General features: G+C 42.6%; 3 protein-coding genes across 4 annotated transcripts in view; 1 reads left to right on the top strand and 2 right to left on the bottom strand.

Annotated features, from left to right (window-relative positions):
• The window catches only part of LOC121538106 (acid-sensing ion channel 1), a 70341-nt gene extending 65182 nt beyond the window's left edge, over window positions 1–5159 (bottom strand). The window contains exon 1 of the mRNA XM_041845885.2: window positions 3820–5159. Within this exon, the coding sequence (XP_041701819.1) occupies window positions 3820–4181 (362 nt within the window). The 5' untranslated portion in view covers window positions 4182–5159. The remainder of the gene's footprint in view (window positions 1–3819) is intronic.
• Window positions 5160–7897: 2738 nt separating this feature from the next.
• spryd4 (SPRY domain containing 4) lies at window positions 7898–9576 on the top strand. Its single transcript, XM_041845886.2, has 2 exons — window positions 7898–8067; window positions 8528–9576. The coding sequence occupies exons 1-2, from the start codon at window positions 7935–7937 to the stop codon at window positions 9067–9069; spliced, it is 675 nt and encodes a 224-aa protein (XP_041701820.2). The 5' UTR covers window positions 7898–7934; the 3' UTR covers window positions 9070–9576.
• The window catches only part of LOC121538107 (glutaminase kidney isoform, mitochondrial-like), a 34920-nt gene continuing 31918 nt past the window's right edge, over window positions 9569–12570 (bottom strand). For both annotated transcript variants that reach the window (XM_045207192.1, XM_045207193.1), the window contains one exon: window positions 9569–10961. In XM_045207192.1, the coding sequence (XP_045063127.1) occupies window positions 10805–10961 (157 nt within the window). In that variant the 3' untranslated portion in view covers window positions 9569–10804. The remainder of the gene's footprint in view (window positions 10962–12570) is intronic.

The following is a 12570-nucleotide window of genomic DNA, read 5'->3' as shown; positions in this document are numbered from 1 at the left end:
TTTTTAATATAGGTTTGACTCATAAAAAGGGGCTTTTAATCAGATGTGTGATCTGGAACAATTGGTATTGGCAGAGTGTGAACGGGCACACAACAATTCTCATAAAATAAGTGTGTTGCTTTAAAGTCTGTGGCCAATCTATGTAGAAACACTAGAGGTTATGGGGCCATCAAATCACCTGCGTAAACTAAGTTTAATAGAAAGCCAGACTCATCAAACTAAAAGCCATTAAACATTGATTTACTCACCTACTATTCCACCTCTCATCAAATCAAATCAAATCAAATTTTATTGGTCACATGCGCCGAATACAACAGGTGCAGATATTACAGTGAAATGCTTACTTACAGCCCTTAACCAACAGTGCATTTATTTTAAACAAAAAAAAGTAAAAATAAAACAACAACAAAAAAAAGTGTTGAGAAAAAAAGAGCAGAAGTAAAATAAAGTGACAGTAGGGAGGCTATATATACAGGGGGGTACCGGTGCTGAGTCAATGTGCAGGGGCACCGGCTAGTTGAGGTAGTTGAGGTAATATGTACATGTGGGTAGAGTTAAATCATGTGGGTAGAGTTAAATATTAGGTTCATTATGCCGATGAGGTGAGAGTATGGCCCAGTACCTCGGAAGGTACCAATCTGATCCAATTTAGATGTTTTCTCTGGCTGTTGCTAAGTGCCATCTCAGGCAGAGCCTTCCATTGATTAAAGGAGGACTTAATTGAGTTGAGGCCTTTACTCCCCAATGTTGTTGCAGTGGATAAAGCTGTCAAGTGTGTGTACTTATAAGATACAAATCCCAAACGCACACAAGCCTGACAGAATCAGCCCGAGCTGACACTTTTTCCCCAGTATGGATGGAGTTTTAATATCACGCCACGAGACATTTCCCCAGACCAGCCATAGCAAACACTGGAGGTGGCCGAGGGAGAGAGAGAGAGAGAGAGACGCTTAATTGGATTTCACACCACCAGCATTTCATTTCTGGATGAGGGCTTAACAAATGAGGGAATAACCACATCGCCTCTCTACCTTGGGAGATGGGATAAATGAATAAGCACAGACTCAAATTCGCCAAATAAGTCAAGTGGTTTTAAAGTTGGGGAAGTGGGGAAGAAAACCTGATATTTCCCTCTCTGCTAAGCAGCCATTCTCATTGACTCCCCGAACAGACAAAGTAGACAATTCTTAAATTCTTCCTCTTGGGAATTGAAAAGCTTGCATTTTTATCTAATCTCTCAAGCGTTTTCTTTTCTGAAGACTATGGGTTTAACATAACAATATAAATGTTGCCTCAGACCAAGTGCCCACATGCTTATATAATGTTGGTCTGCCATTTCAAACAGATACTGGGTCTGCTGTCATATGATATTACATGGAAATGCTCCCTGTTGATAATGTGACACGTTTCTTCCCCTGAGAGCGAGGATAAGGAGATGTATTCATTCATAAAGCTTAATTCACAAAGATTGACTTTCTATCAAGAAGCAGAAACGTATACCAGATGGTACATTGTACAAAACATTAATCAGTCATACCACCGTGACTTAAATGCTAATTCTAGTGACAGTGTGGAATTGTCATAAATGATGAAACGGGGACGTTTCCCACTGAATGAAAACCAGACCACCAAACCCACTGGTGCCTGCTGGGCCCTAAAACAACATATTATTTTTGATTTCCTCCTTTATATCCCTGATTATGTCAGTTCTTGTGTTTCTCTCCCACTTTCGCAGCCATCTCTCATCTTCTCCCTCATTCTATCTCTTCCCTCCACTCCCTCACGCTTTCTCGGTCTCTCTGCTGTATTTTCTCTCCGTCCAGTGACAGTCCTTCCTCTTCCTGTCACCACTTGTGTCTTTCATGTATCTCCACCTGAGATGTTGTGTGTGTGTTGATAAAATGCATCAGCTGTTGCTGCAGAGTCCGGCGGGCAGCAACACAATCAAACAGGAAGGGATGGAGAGTCAGACAGGGCTGCTGTGATTGTCTCATCAGCCATCAGCACTGACATTTGCATGACAATACTGACACCATACACATTCTACACACACCCACACATTATTATTATTTAGTTGTATTGTTCTTATTTAAATGTGTGTGTCTTTAGTTGTCGTTCTTTTTAAAAGTCTGTAATGTCTACATGTTCATGTTTTTTTATGTAAATTGTAATGTATTTTTGTCTGTAATGTCTCTTTCATTATGTGTCGGACCCCAGTTAGACTAGCTGTCGCAATTGGCATTGGCTAATGGGAATCCTTATCAAATCAAAACACCATGGGGATAGTAGTGTGTTTATATAATATAATATAATATGCCATTTAGCAGACACTTTTATCCAAAGCGACTTACAGTCATGTGTGCATACATTTTTACGTATGGGTGGTCCCAGGGATCGAACCCACTACCCTGGCGTTACAAGCGCCATGCTCTACCAATTGAGCTACAGAGGACCACAGTCACACAGTCTCAGGCTGGTATTAGTCTAACTCTGTCTGTATGGAAATATGATACCCCTCCTCCACTCCCTCCTTCCACTCTTAGAAAGCCAATGACTAGTTGCACACTGTACAGTGTGTGAAATATAAACCATTTGTATTTAAGATAACTATACCTTATCTGTCATTCCTGGTAGAATCAACAAGGAACCCTACACTCTTAGAAAAAAAGGTTATATCTAGAACCTAAAAGGGTTATTCAGCTATCCCCATATGAGAACCCTTTGAATAATCATTTTTGGTTCCAGGTAGAACCCTTTGGGTTCTATGAAGAACGCTTTCTATGGGGACAGCTATTGGAGTGTAGGTTTGGAATTGGGTAATACTGAATCCCAAGGGTTTGATGGAATGCAAGGACTAAAATTACAATATCTAGTAAAGAATGTGGAGTGTGGTCTGGAGAGTCTACAAAATGCATTCTTTCAAATATGGTTTCATTTTGGCTCATGTTAATCAGAGCAAGCAAAGGCCGTCTCCAGCGTCTTAAGCCCCACACATTACTCCAACTTGGAGATGGCATGGAGCTGTGCTGTGGCCAGTGAGCGAGGCATGGCGGTAATACCGGCCTCTCAGAGTTGCTGCTGCTCTTCTCTGGGGTTTGTGACATTAAAGCCCTCTCGGCTCATCCATCCAAGGCAGACAAATCGGGTCTTTCTCTCTAAGCAGGGCTGGCATGATTCACCACCAGTAAGGAAATCAAAGCATCTGAGTGACAAAGTGCTTCCTGAGGATGTGAGGCACAACACTGTTACAGACAATGGGGCACCTTGCCACCTTCACCATTCTTCTTACTTATGACTGATTCAGTTCTGCCTCTGACTTTTCATGACTATTGTAAAGGCTGAATGTCTCACAGAGAGGATCTGTAAATCAATAAGCTAACAATATAGGCCTGTAGTACAGCAATGTTGAATTGAACGTACATGTCTTACACCAAACTGGTGACACCTGTGCTATGTACTCTGCACAGGAGGTCATGTCACACACATCTCTCTACACTGCATATCGTCTTCTTCAGTACACATAGCGAATCAGTCTGAATGTGATTACTAGTTGAGGGGAACCGAAACCTTTGAGGGAACTAGGTCTACTGCCTGACTATGACTAATGAACTCCCACTGATGATTCCACTCTGATCTAGTGGCTATAGGTTCAAATGTTTGGCTGCATCTGTTATGGCACCATATTCCCTGTATAGTTTTGTCCAGGGACACATGGGCATAAGGTACCATTTCAGGGCTCTAGCCTAAACGTAACCTAGTGCATTTTATAGGGACTAGAGTGCCACTGCAAATCCACATTTTGTCACACGTTTAACGCACCTCTGGTTGAGTAGCGCGAGAAGCTCCCCTGCGTGGTACAGGTCATTGCGCGTCACGCGACTGAAGCGGAAGAAGTTTAGGTTGCAGAACGTGACAGCGGGGAACACCATCGTCGGGGTCGAGATCTCGTCCAGTTTGGTGACGTGCGGATACTCCAGGTAGAAGTGTATTCGGTCCACGCACACAAACAGTAGTAAAGTCAAGGAGCCCAGGAAGAACACGACCCATAGACAGCGCTTGATGCAGACTCGCTCATAGGTGAAGATGTGCGAAATTCCGTGCAGTGTTGAGTTGTGCGCAAAAACCTCAATGGGGGGTGGCTTCTTGCAGTCCATTTCTTCAGATTCTACTTTGAGGTCCATTATGCTACAGTCTGGGTTAATAGCTATACAGAATGCAGAGGGACATTGAAGTTGTTTGCAGTTCAGAAGGCAGGTAAATTACTTCACCTCACAACCATATTCAACTATCTATCCAAGCTGATAAAAAAACACATACAACAGAATGATGTACTCATTCATATTCGGTGCACTTAATAATATGTGATCTGAGCATCTGTTTCATATAAAATTCATACCATGCACCTGTGGCATCTCCAATATACCTGTCATTAGCAAGTAATAGCTATTTAAAGACTAACTGCCCAAACGTGCGGGAAAACCAGCGCGGGATTTTTTCTGTCTCGTGGTTATCATCATTCAAAAGGCGGGATGCAAAAAACGCAGGATACCCTCATTGAAGGCAGGCGCGCATGAATTCTCAGTAAGAGTCAAAATAAAGCAAATAATTCAAGAGTAGCCTATGAGTCACCAAGATGCTCCTCTTTTCCGCAAGAAAAGTCCCGATCATTGAACAGTGTTCGGAGACACTGCTTCTCTGCCGTCTTGTCAAGTCCAGGTAGCCGTTCTGAAAAACGTGTCAGGCAATTACAGCTGTGAAAAATATGGAACACGTTCGGTCATAGAGCGTTGGTCGCAGATTAATTGTTGACTGAAAGAAAGGAGAAACGCAAGGCATGAAGAGGAGTGAGTGAAGCAGGGCTCGTCCGTGTTGACTGTCCAGCTTCAGCGCCCTGTTGAAGACTAGTTCATATCCGTCGTTCCTTTGTGTCTGTCTGTTGGCAGAACCGCGGTTCTATCCGCAGGGGAGAGGTCGGAGGAGATGTTCCGTGGGACTGAGGGCTTCGCTGTTGCATTGGTCGGTCGTGACTCGTGAGCGTTTTTTCTTTATGCATATTTGTCTAGCCATCGCAGGGAGGCAGTGAGAGCAGAGTGCAAGCGAGAGGACCAGTCCTGCGCCACACTGAAAGATGTGAACTGTGGCATGCAGTTGTGATCTGAGTAAACTCCCCAATCATGCAAACAGATGATAGGAGAACGCAAAAGAACGCACCCGCTATATCATGATTTCAATCTCTCTCTCTCTAACGATATACGCGTTAAAGAGATAAACTGTAGGCCTACATTGTATGTGTGTTGTATGCGTGTTCATCAATAAACCAAGACACATTTAGCCCCCAACGGGTACAGTGCCTACAGAAAGTATTCAACATTTTGTTGTGTTACAGCCTGAATTTAAAATGGAATACATTTAGATTGTTTTGTCAATGGCCTACACACAAAGTGGAATTATGTTTTTCGAAATTTTTACAAATGTAATTAAAAATGAAAAGCTGAAATGTCTTGAGTCAATAATTATTCAACCCCTTTTCTATGGCAAGCCTAAATAAGTTCAGCAGTAAACATTTGCTTAACAAGTCATAATAAGTTGCATGGACTCTGTGTGCAATAATAGTGTTTAACATGATTTCTTTATGACTACCCCATCTCTGTACCCCACACATTCAATTATCTGTAAGGTCCCTCAGTCGAACAGTACATTTCAAACACAGATTCAACCACAAAGACCAGGGAGGTTTTCCAATGCCTCGCAAAGAACGGCACCTATTGGTAGATGGGTAAAAAAAAAGAAGACATTGAATATCCCTTTGAGCATGGTGAAGTTATTAATGACACTTTGGATGGTGTATCAATACACCCAGTCACTACAAAGATACAGGCATCCTTCCTAACTCAGTTGCCAGAGAGGAAGGAAACAGCTCAGGGATTTCACCATGAGGCCAATGGTAACTTTAAAACAGTTACAGAGTTTAATGGCTGTGATAGGAGAAAACTGAGGATGGATCAACAACATTGTAGTACTCCCTACCTCTAATCTGAGTGAAAAGAAGGAAGCTTCAACTAAAATATTCAAACTTTCTGTTAGCGAAATCACTGAATACAGAGTTTATTCCATAGGACACAGTTACGCTGGATAGCGTCAACAGCACAGGGCGTAATACAGGCGCACTGGAACACAATACAGGCACACAGGGAGAAATATCCCCGGCAATACATAGTACGGGTAGCTCAACCGAGCTACACTCATCTTTACATAAAACAAGGACAAGGGGGCAGAGGGAACACTTATACACGGACTAATGAGGGGATATGAACCAGGTGTGTGTAATTGACAAGACAAGACAAATGGAATGATGAAATATGGAGCGTAAGCCGGTGACGATGAACGCCGAAACCTGCCCGAACAAGGAGGGGAGGCAGCCTCGGCGGAAGTCGTGACATTGCAATAAGGCACTAAAGTACAACTGCAAAAAAATGGGCAAAGAAATTCACTTTATGTCCTGAACACAAAGCGTTATGTTTGGGATAAATCCAACACAATACATCACTGAGTACCACTCATCATATTTTCAAGTATGGTGGTGGCTGCATCATGTTATGGGGTCGGCAGGTAGCTTAGTGGGTAAGAGCGTTGTGCCAGTAACCGAAAGGTCGCTGGTTCTAATCCCCGAGCCAACTAGGTGAAAAATCTGTCGATGTGCCCTTAAGCAAGGCACTTAACCCTAATTGCTCCTGTAAGTCGCTCTGGATAAGAGCGTCTGCTAAATGACTAAAATGTAAAATGTAAAATGTTATGGGGATGCTTGTCATCGGCAAGGACTAGGGAGTTCTTTTAATGATAAAAATAAACGAAATAGAGCTAAGCACAGGCAAAATCCTAGAGGAAAACCTGGTTCAGTCTGCTTTCCAACAGACACTGGGATAAAAATTAACCTTTCAGCAGGACAATAACCTAAAACACAAGGCCAAATATAGGCTGAAGTTGCTTACCAAGACGACATTGAATGTTCCTGAGTGGCCTAGTTACAGTTTCGACTTAAATCGGCTTGAAGATCTATGGCAAGACTTGAAAATGGCTGTCTAGCAACGATCATCAACCAACTTGATAAAGCTTGAAGAATTTAAAAAATAACAATGTGAAAATACTGTACAATGCAGGTGTGCAAAGATCTTAGCGACTTACCCAGAAAGACTCACAGCTGTAATTGCTGCCAAAGGTGATTCTAACATGTATTGACTTAGGGGTGTGAATACTCACGTAAATTAGATATTTCTGTATTTCATTTTCAAGAAATGTGCAAATATTTCTAAAAACATGTTTTCACTATGTCATTATGGGGTATTGTATGTAGCTAACATTAGATAGTTAATCAAGAGATTCTTTCCTTTGCCTCGATTCGGCAGTCTCGTCCAGATCATCATGGCATTTGTAGTTTTTTATGATAGCCACGTTAGCAGCTAATTAGCATTTAATTTTTGGGGGGTAAATACAGGCGAATATATTGATAAACATCACCTTGTCCTACAGAGATTTACACGGTTATCAAAACGTCACGCCAGGGTAAGCCTACATGAAACACAGTCCTTATTTTAAGTGTTTCTAAAATCCCCTTTGGGAAAAATGAATGGTGGAAAAACGATTGGAACCATTTCCCTGTTTGACCGTTAGGTTTTATGGGTATTATGACTCATAGTGCGGTACTCTATAATCTAAAAAACAAAGTGTAGGCCTACCACATGACAGAGCCCACCTGTTGAGCGTTCCTTCAACAGTCAAATCAGCACCATGGACAGCGCCTAACCAGGTTTCAATGGTAAATGTAATCCAGTATCATATGTTCAATGCAGTCTCCGGTACCGTAGATGGCGCCATTTAGCAATAATCATAGTTTGAAGATTTACCAAGAAGGAAATAGCTTTGTTGGGAGAGTAAAGATGGCGATGCCCCTTGGCATGGGACATTATTGTCGCTTGGCAGGACGAGTTGTGGGCGCAGTGTCCCGCAGACAAACGCGTGGAACACTTCTTACAGCGACAAGATCGTATATTACCGAAACGGCGGGCAATAGTGAGTAGAAACATCAACTGAGAGTGGACACTGAGCGAGCTTAGTTTCAGCTCATAGCAAACTAGAGGTCAGAGCAGGGGACATTACATAATAACTATTCTGACCGCGCTCGCGACCACCTGATTGTTGTAAATCTTAACGTGTAGGCCTATTTTTGCACGTTTCCATGCGTAAATTTACTTTCGTTTTGAAATCTGACATTTCACCAAGTTTACAGAATTTAGAAGCTTTGAAAAGTTTGGTTACATCGTGTTTGGAAGGACTAGTAAACTGCATTTCAGCTTTCTTGCTACACTGCTTAGCTTAAATCGGTTTGCTAGTAAATCACAATGTTTTAAGATGTCTTATGTCATGTATGTCTCCACATCCACCATGCATATGTATTTGTTCTCTAGAGAACATTCTGCAGTTGCCAGTATCTATTAATAATTTTTGCTCTCAAATCTGCTTCTCTCAATAGACCTGCAGTTTAAGCTGGACGACAGGACAGCCCACAGCAGTCTGGACCTCTTTAAGAAGGACACGGGTGTCATCTATCGCATCCTGGGCATAGACCCCAGCCATGTCCAACAAAACCCTGAGCGCTTCCGTGATTGGGCCGTGGTGTTCGGAGACGGGCGAATCACAGGCGGCCGCCACTACTGGGAGGTGACAGTGAAGAAGTCTTCAGAGTTCCGTTTAGGCGTGGCCGAGGCGGCGATGTCACGGGACGACTGCGTAGGCACCAACCGCGCCTCCTGGGTGTTCGGCTATGTCCAGCGCAAGTGGTTTGCTATGACAACCAACCAGAGGGTGCCGGTGCCTCTGGTGGGTAAGCCTGATCGCGTGGGCATTCTGTTAGACTATGAGGCCGGCCTTATAGGCCTGGTGGATATCCCGAAGGCCAAGGTGATCCACAGCATGAGGGCCACGTTCAGGGGGCCTCTCTGCCCAGCGTTTGGCTTGTGGGATGGAGAGCTGCTTACACACTCAGGTCTGAAGGAGCCTGAAGGCTTAAAGTGAAGCAGAAAGATCTCTGGACTGATGACAATATGGCAAGGAGAGAGGGGGCCAGGAGCGTGATGTGCATTAACTCTGCTAACTTGGTTTTTGTAAACTGAAGACTTCCAGCAGGCAGCACTTGAACATGTCTTTCAAATCTCCCATGAAGAGCAGTATTCTCCATCCGAATGTAGAGCTGAAGTTTATTTTCAATTGGGGAAGCAGGGAGTTGGTCCAATGTGTCATTTCATTGCCATACAGACTCAGCAGAATAAGCTGTGTTTTTGTTACCTCGTGTTATCTTTTTTTAATGTGAAATAAATGCCAACAATATGTAGCCATCCTGTGTGTAACAAGAGATCATTAGGTACTGGGAATGTTACTGTTATTACTATTGCTTAATGTTTGGACTTCCTCCATTATGTTGTCAAACTTGAATTAAAGCAAAACCATACCTTTTTGAGCCTTTTGATATAATCCAATTGTGTGCTGAGATTGTATGCTGAAATAAAAACCGTTATACATTTTAACTCATTTATTTACAGCAGCAAGCTTACATTGACAGTTTAACCTGAGGAAGCAGTCTGTAGCACAACATCACTTAATCACAGTAAGAAAACCCTGGATGTGTGTGTCTTTGGTTCTACAACATATCAAAACAACATTCATCTGAATCAATAGATTCATGTACATATAAAAGGAAATGCTGATGGGACACTGTCATACATGAATATTCATCAGTCTCAGTCACTCTAAACGATCCCATTTAGACATGCCGTTTCTATAGTTACATAAAATATGTGTTTCTCTTATGTTGGGCCAATCCGTGTTATAAGTATTCACACCAAAGAGGAGAAAAGACTAGAAGAAAAATGATTGTCAAATACCTCATCCTCATGATCCATGGCTCATAGGTTCCTCATAGTTCACTCCTGTCTTCTGACCTGCTTATGATACTGGTGTACTTCCTATTGAGGTAGATTAATATATACTTTCCTACTTAATATATTTCTAGATTTGTACAGTATATTTATAACCTGCCAATATGTAACGTTACATACAATGCTGTGTGCATAATGCAGTTATATGTATAGTGGCATAAATCCACTAACAAAATACTAATGTAGCGTCATACATAATTAAACACATCACAAAACATTGTATAAATACATTACAAACACTGGTCACATACAGGCAGCATATATACATAAAATGTGCATCAGACTGGCATTTTTAAGTGACGAGTAAGGACAAAGTGTGTGTGTACTTACAAACAAATAACTGCCAAGTTCACCTGAACTTGCAACTGATCACTTGTTGGTGCCATGTCAACTTGAAACAGTGCTACATTGATTCTGTCCACTCCTGAAGACTCCAGAAGTTTTATGTGCAGCAACATGGCCAAAGAAAGTGTGCTTGGGACAGCACAATCTCTCACAGCGGAGTGCGATATGATGTGGCGAACCCCAACCTTTATACACAGTGATGTGGGACCATATCAAATATACTCACTTACACCTCTTCACTAATGGCACGAAATGGCTGCATTTAATTCCAAAACGTTGTCACCTGTCTACCTGAGAAGGTGTTTCTTATAGCTCTTCTTGCTTTCCGCCATATTGCTTGGGCCTATCCAGTCCTATCAGATCTGTTAAGGGGAGTAATATAGGGTATAGGGGAAGGCGACAATTTCCTGGAATGAAACAGCCAATGCCTCTTGTATTAAATATTGTTAGACACATCCATTCTGTCTGGCTTAAACCACCACCTTCAATGTGTCTAACTTTCTCTGGTCTTCTGTTTCGGACTGGGACTCACTACTGCATGGGTACATCCGCTGGTACTCCGTCAAGACTGACACCACCCCGTCCCGACCAAACTGCCTGGCATCATCCAGGGGTGTGTTTCCCCACCTGATAACACAGAGAGAGATATGAGCGTTCAGGAAAAAGCTTTGAAATGGGCTTACAGCTACAGAGGCAAATGTGGTGCAAGGCAAAGGGAAACAAGTGACACATTTATTTGTTTATTTTATTTAACCTTTATTTAACCAGGTAAGCCAGTTGAGAACAAGTTCTCATTTACAACTGAGACCTGGCCAAGATAAAGCAAAGCAGTGCGATAAAAACAACAACACAGAGTTACATATGGGGTAAAACAAAACATAAAGTCAAAAATACCACAGAAAATAAATATACAGTGTGTGCAAATGTAGCAAGTTATGGAGGTAAGGCAAGAAATAGGCCATAGTGCAAAATAATTACAATTAGTATTAACACTGGAATGATAGATGTGCAAGAGATGATGTGCAAATAGAGATACTGGGGTGCAAATGAGCAAAATAAATAACAATATGGGGATGAGGTAGTTGAGTGGGCTAATTTCAGAAGGGCTGTGTACAGGTGCAGTGATCGGTAAGGTGCTCTGACAACTGATACTTAAAGTTAGTGAGGGAGATAAGAGTCTCCAGCTTCAGAGATTTTTGCAGTTTGTTCCAGTCATTGGCAGCAGAGAACTGGAAAGAATGGCGGCCAAAGGAGGTGTTGGCTTTGGGGATGACCAGTGAGATATACCTGCTGGAGCGCATACTACGGGTGGGTGTTGCTATGGTGACCAATGAGCTAAGATAAGGCGGAGATTTGCCTAGCAGTGATTTATAGATGGCCTGGAGCCAGTGGGTTTGGCGACGAATATGTAGTGAGGACAAGCCAACAAGAGCGTACATTGGTGGGTAGTATATGGGGCTTTGGTGACAAAACGGATGGCACTGTGATAGACTACATCCAATTTGCTGAGTAGAGTGTTGGAGGCTATTTTGTAAATGACATCGCCGAAGTCAAGGATCGGTAGGATAGTCCGTTTTACGAGGGCATGTTTGGCAGCATGAGTGAAGGAGGCTTTGTTTCGAAATAGGAAGCCAATTCTAGATTTCACTTTGGATTGGAGATGCTTAATGTGAATCTGGAAGGAGAGTTTACAGTCTAACCAGACACCTAGGTATTTGTAGTTGTCCACATATTCTAAGTCAGAGCCGCCTAGAGTAGTGATTCTAGTCGAGTGGGCGGGTGCCAGCAGCGTTCGATTGAAGAGCATGCATTTAGTTTTACTAGTGTTTAAGAGCAGTTGGAGGCTACGGAAGAAGTGTTGTATGGCATTGAAGCTCGTTTGGAGGTTTGTTAACACAGTGTCCAATGAAGGGCCAGATGTATACAAAATGGTGTCGTCTGCTTAGAGGTGGATCTGAGAGTCACCAGCAGCAAGAGCGACATCATTGATATACACAGAGAAAAGAGTTGGCCCAAGAATTGAACCCTGTGGCACCCCCATAGAGACTGCCATAGGTCCAGACAACAGGCCCTCAGATTTGACACATTGAACTCTAACTGAGAAGTAGTTGGTGAACCAGGCGAGGCAGTCATTTGAGAAACCAAGGCTATTTAGTCTGCCAATAAGAATGCAGTGGTTGACAGAGTCGAAAGCCTTGGCCAGGTCGATGAAGACGGCTGCACAGTACTGTCTATT

This window comes from Coregonus clupeaformis, chromosome 24, assembly GCF_020615455.1.
Source record: "Coregonus clupeaformis isolate EN_2021a chromosome 24, ASM2061545v1, whole genome shotgun sequence".
Taxonomy (NCBI): domain Eukaryota; kingdom Metazoa; phylum Chordata; class Actinopteri; order Salmoniformes; family Salmonidae; genus Coregonus; species Coregonus clupeaformis.
This window is presented reverse-complemented; position numbering and strand designations above follow the sequence as displayed.

What these genes read in the sequence shown, in the direction of transcription:
- spryd4 (XM_041845886.2), top strand. Translation starts at nt 7,935, where the DNA reads ATGGCGATGCCCCTTGGCATGGGACATTATTGTCGCTTGGCAGGACGA. An exon ending in TACCGAAACGGCGGGCAATA is followed by an intron (nt 8,068 to 8,527) that starts GTGAGTAGAAAC and finishes TTCTCTCAATAG; the next exon opens with ACCTGCAGTTTAAGCTGGAC.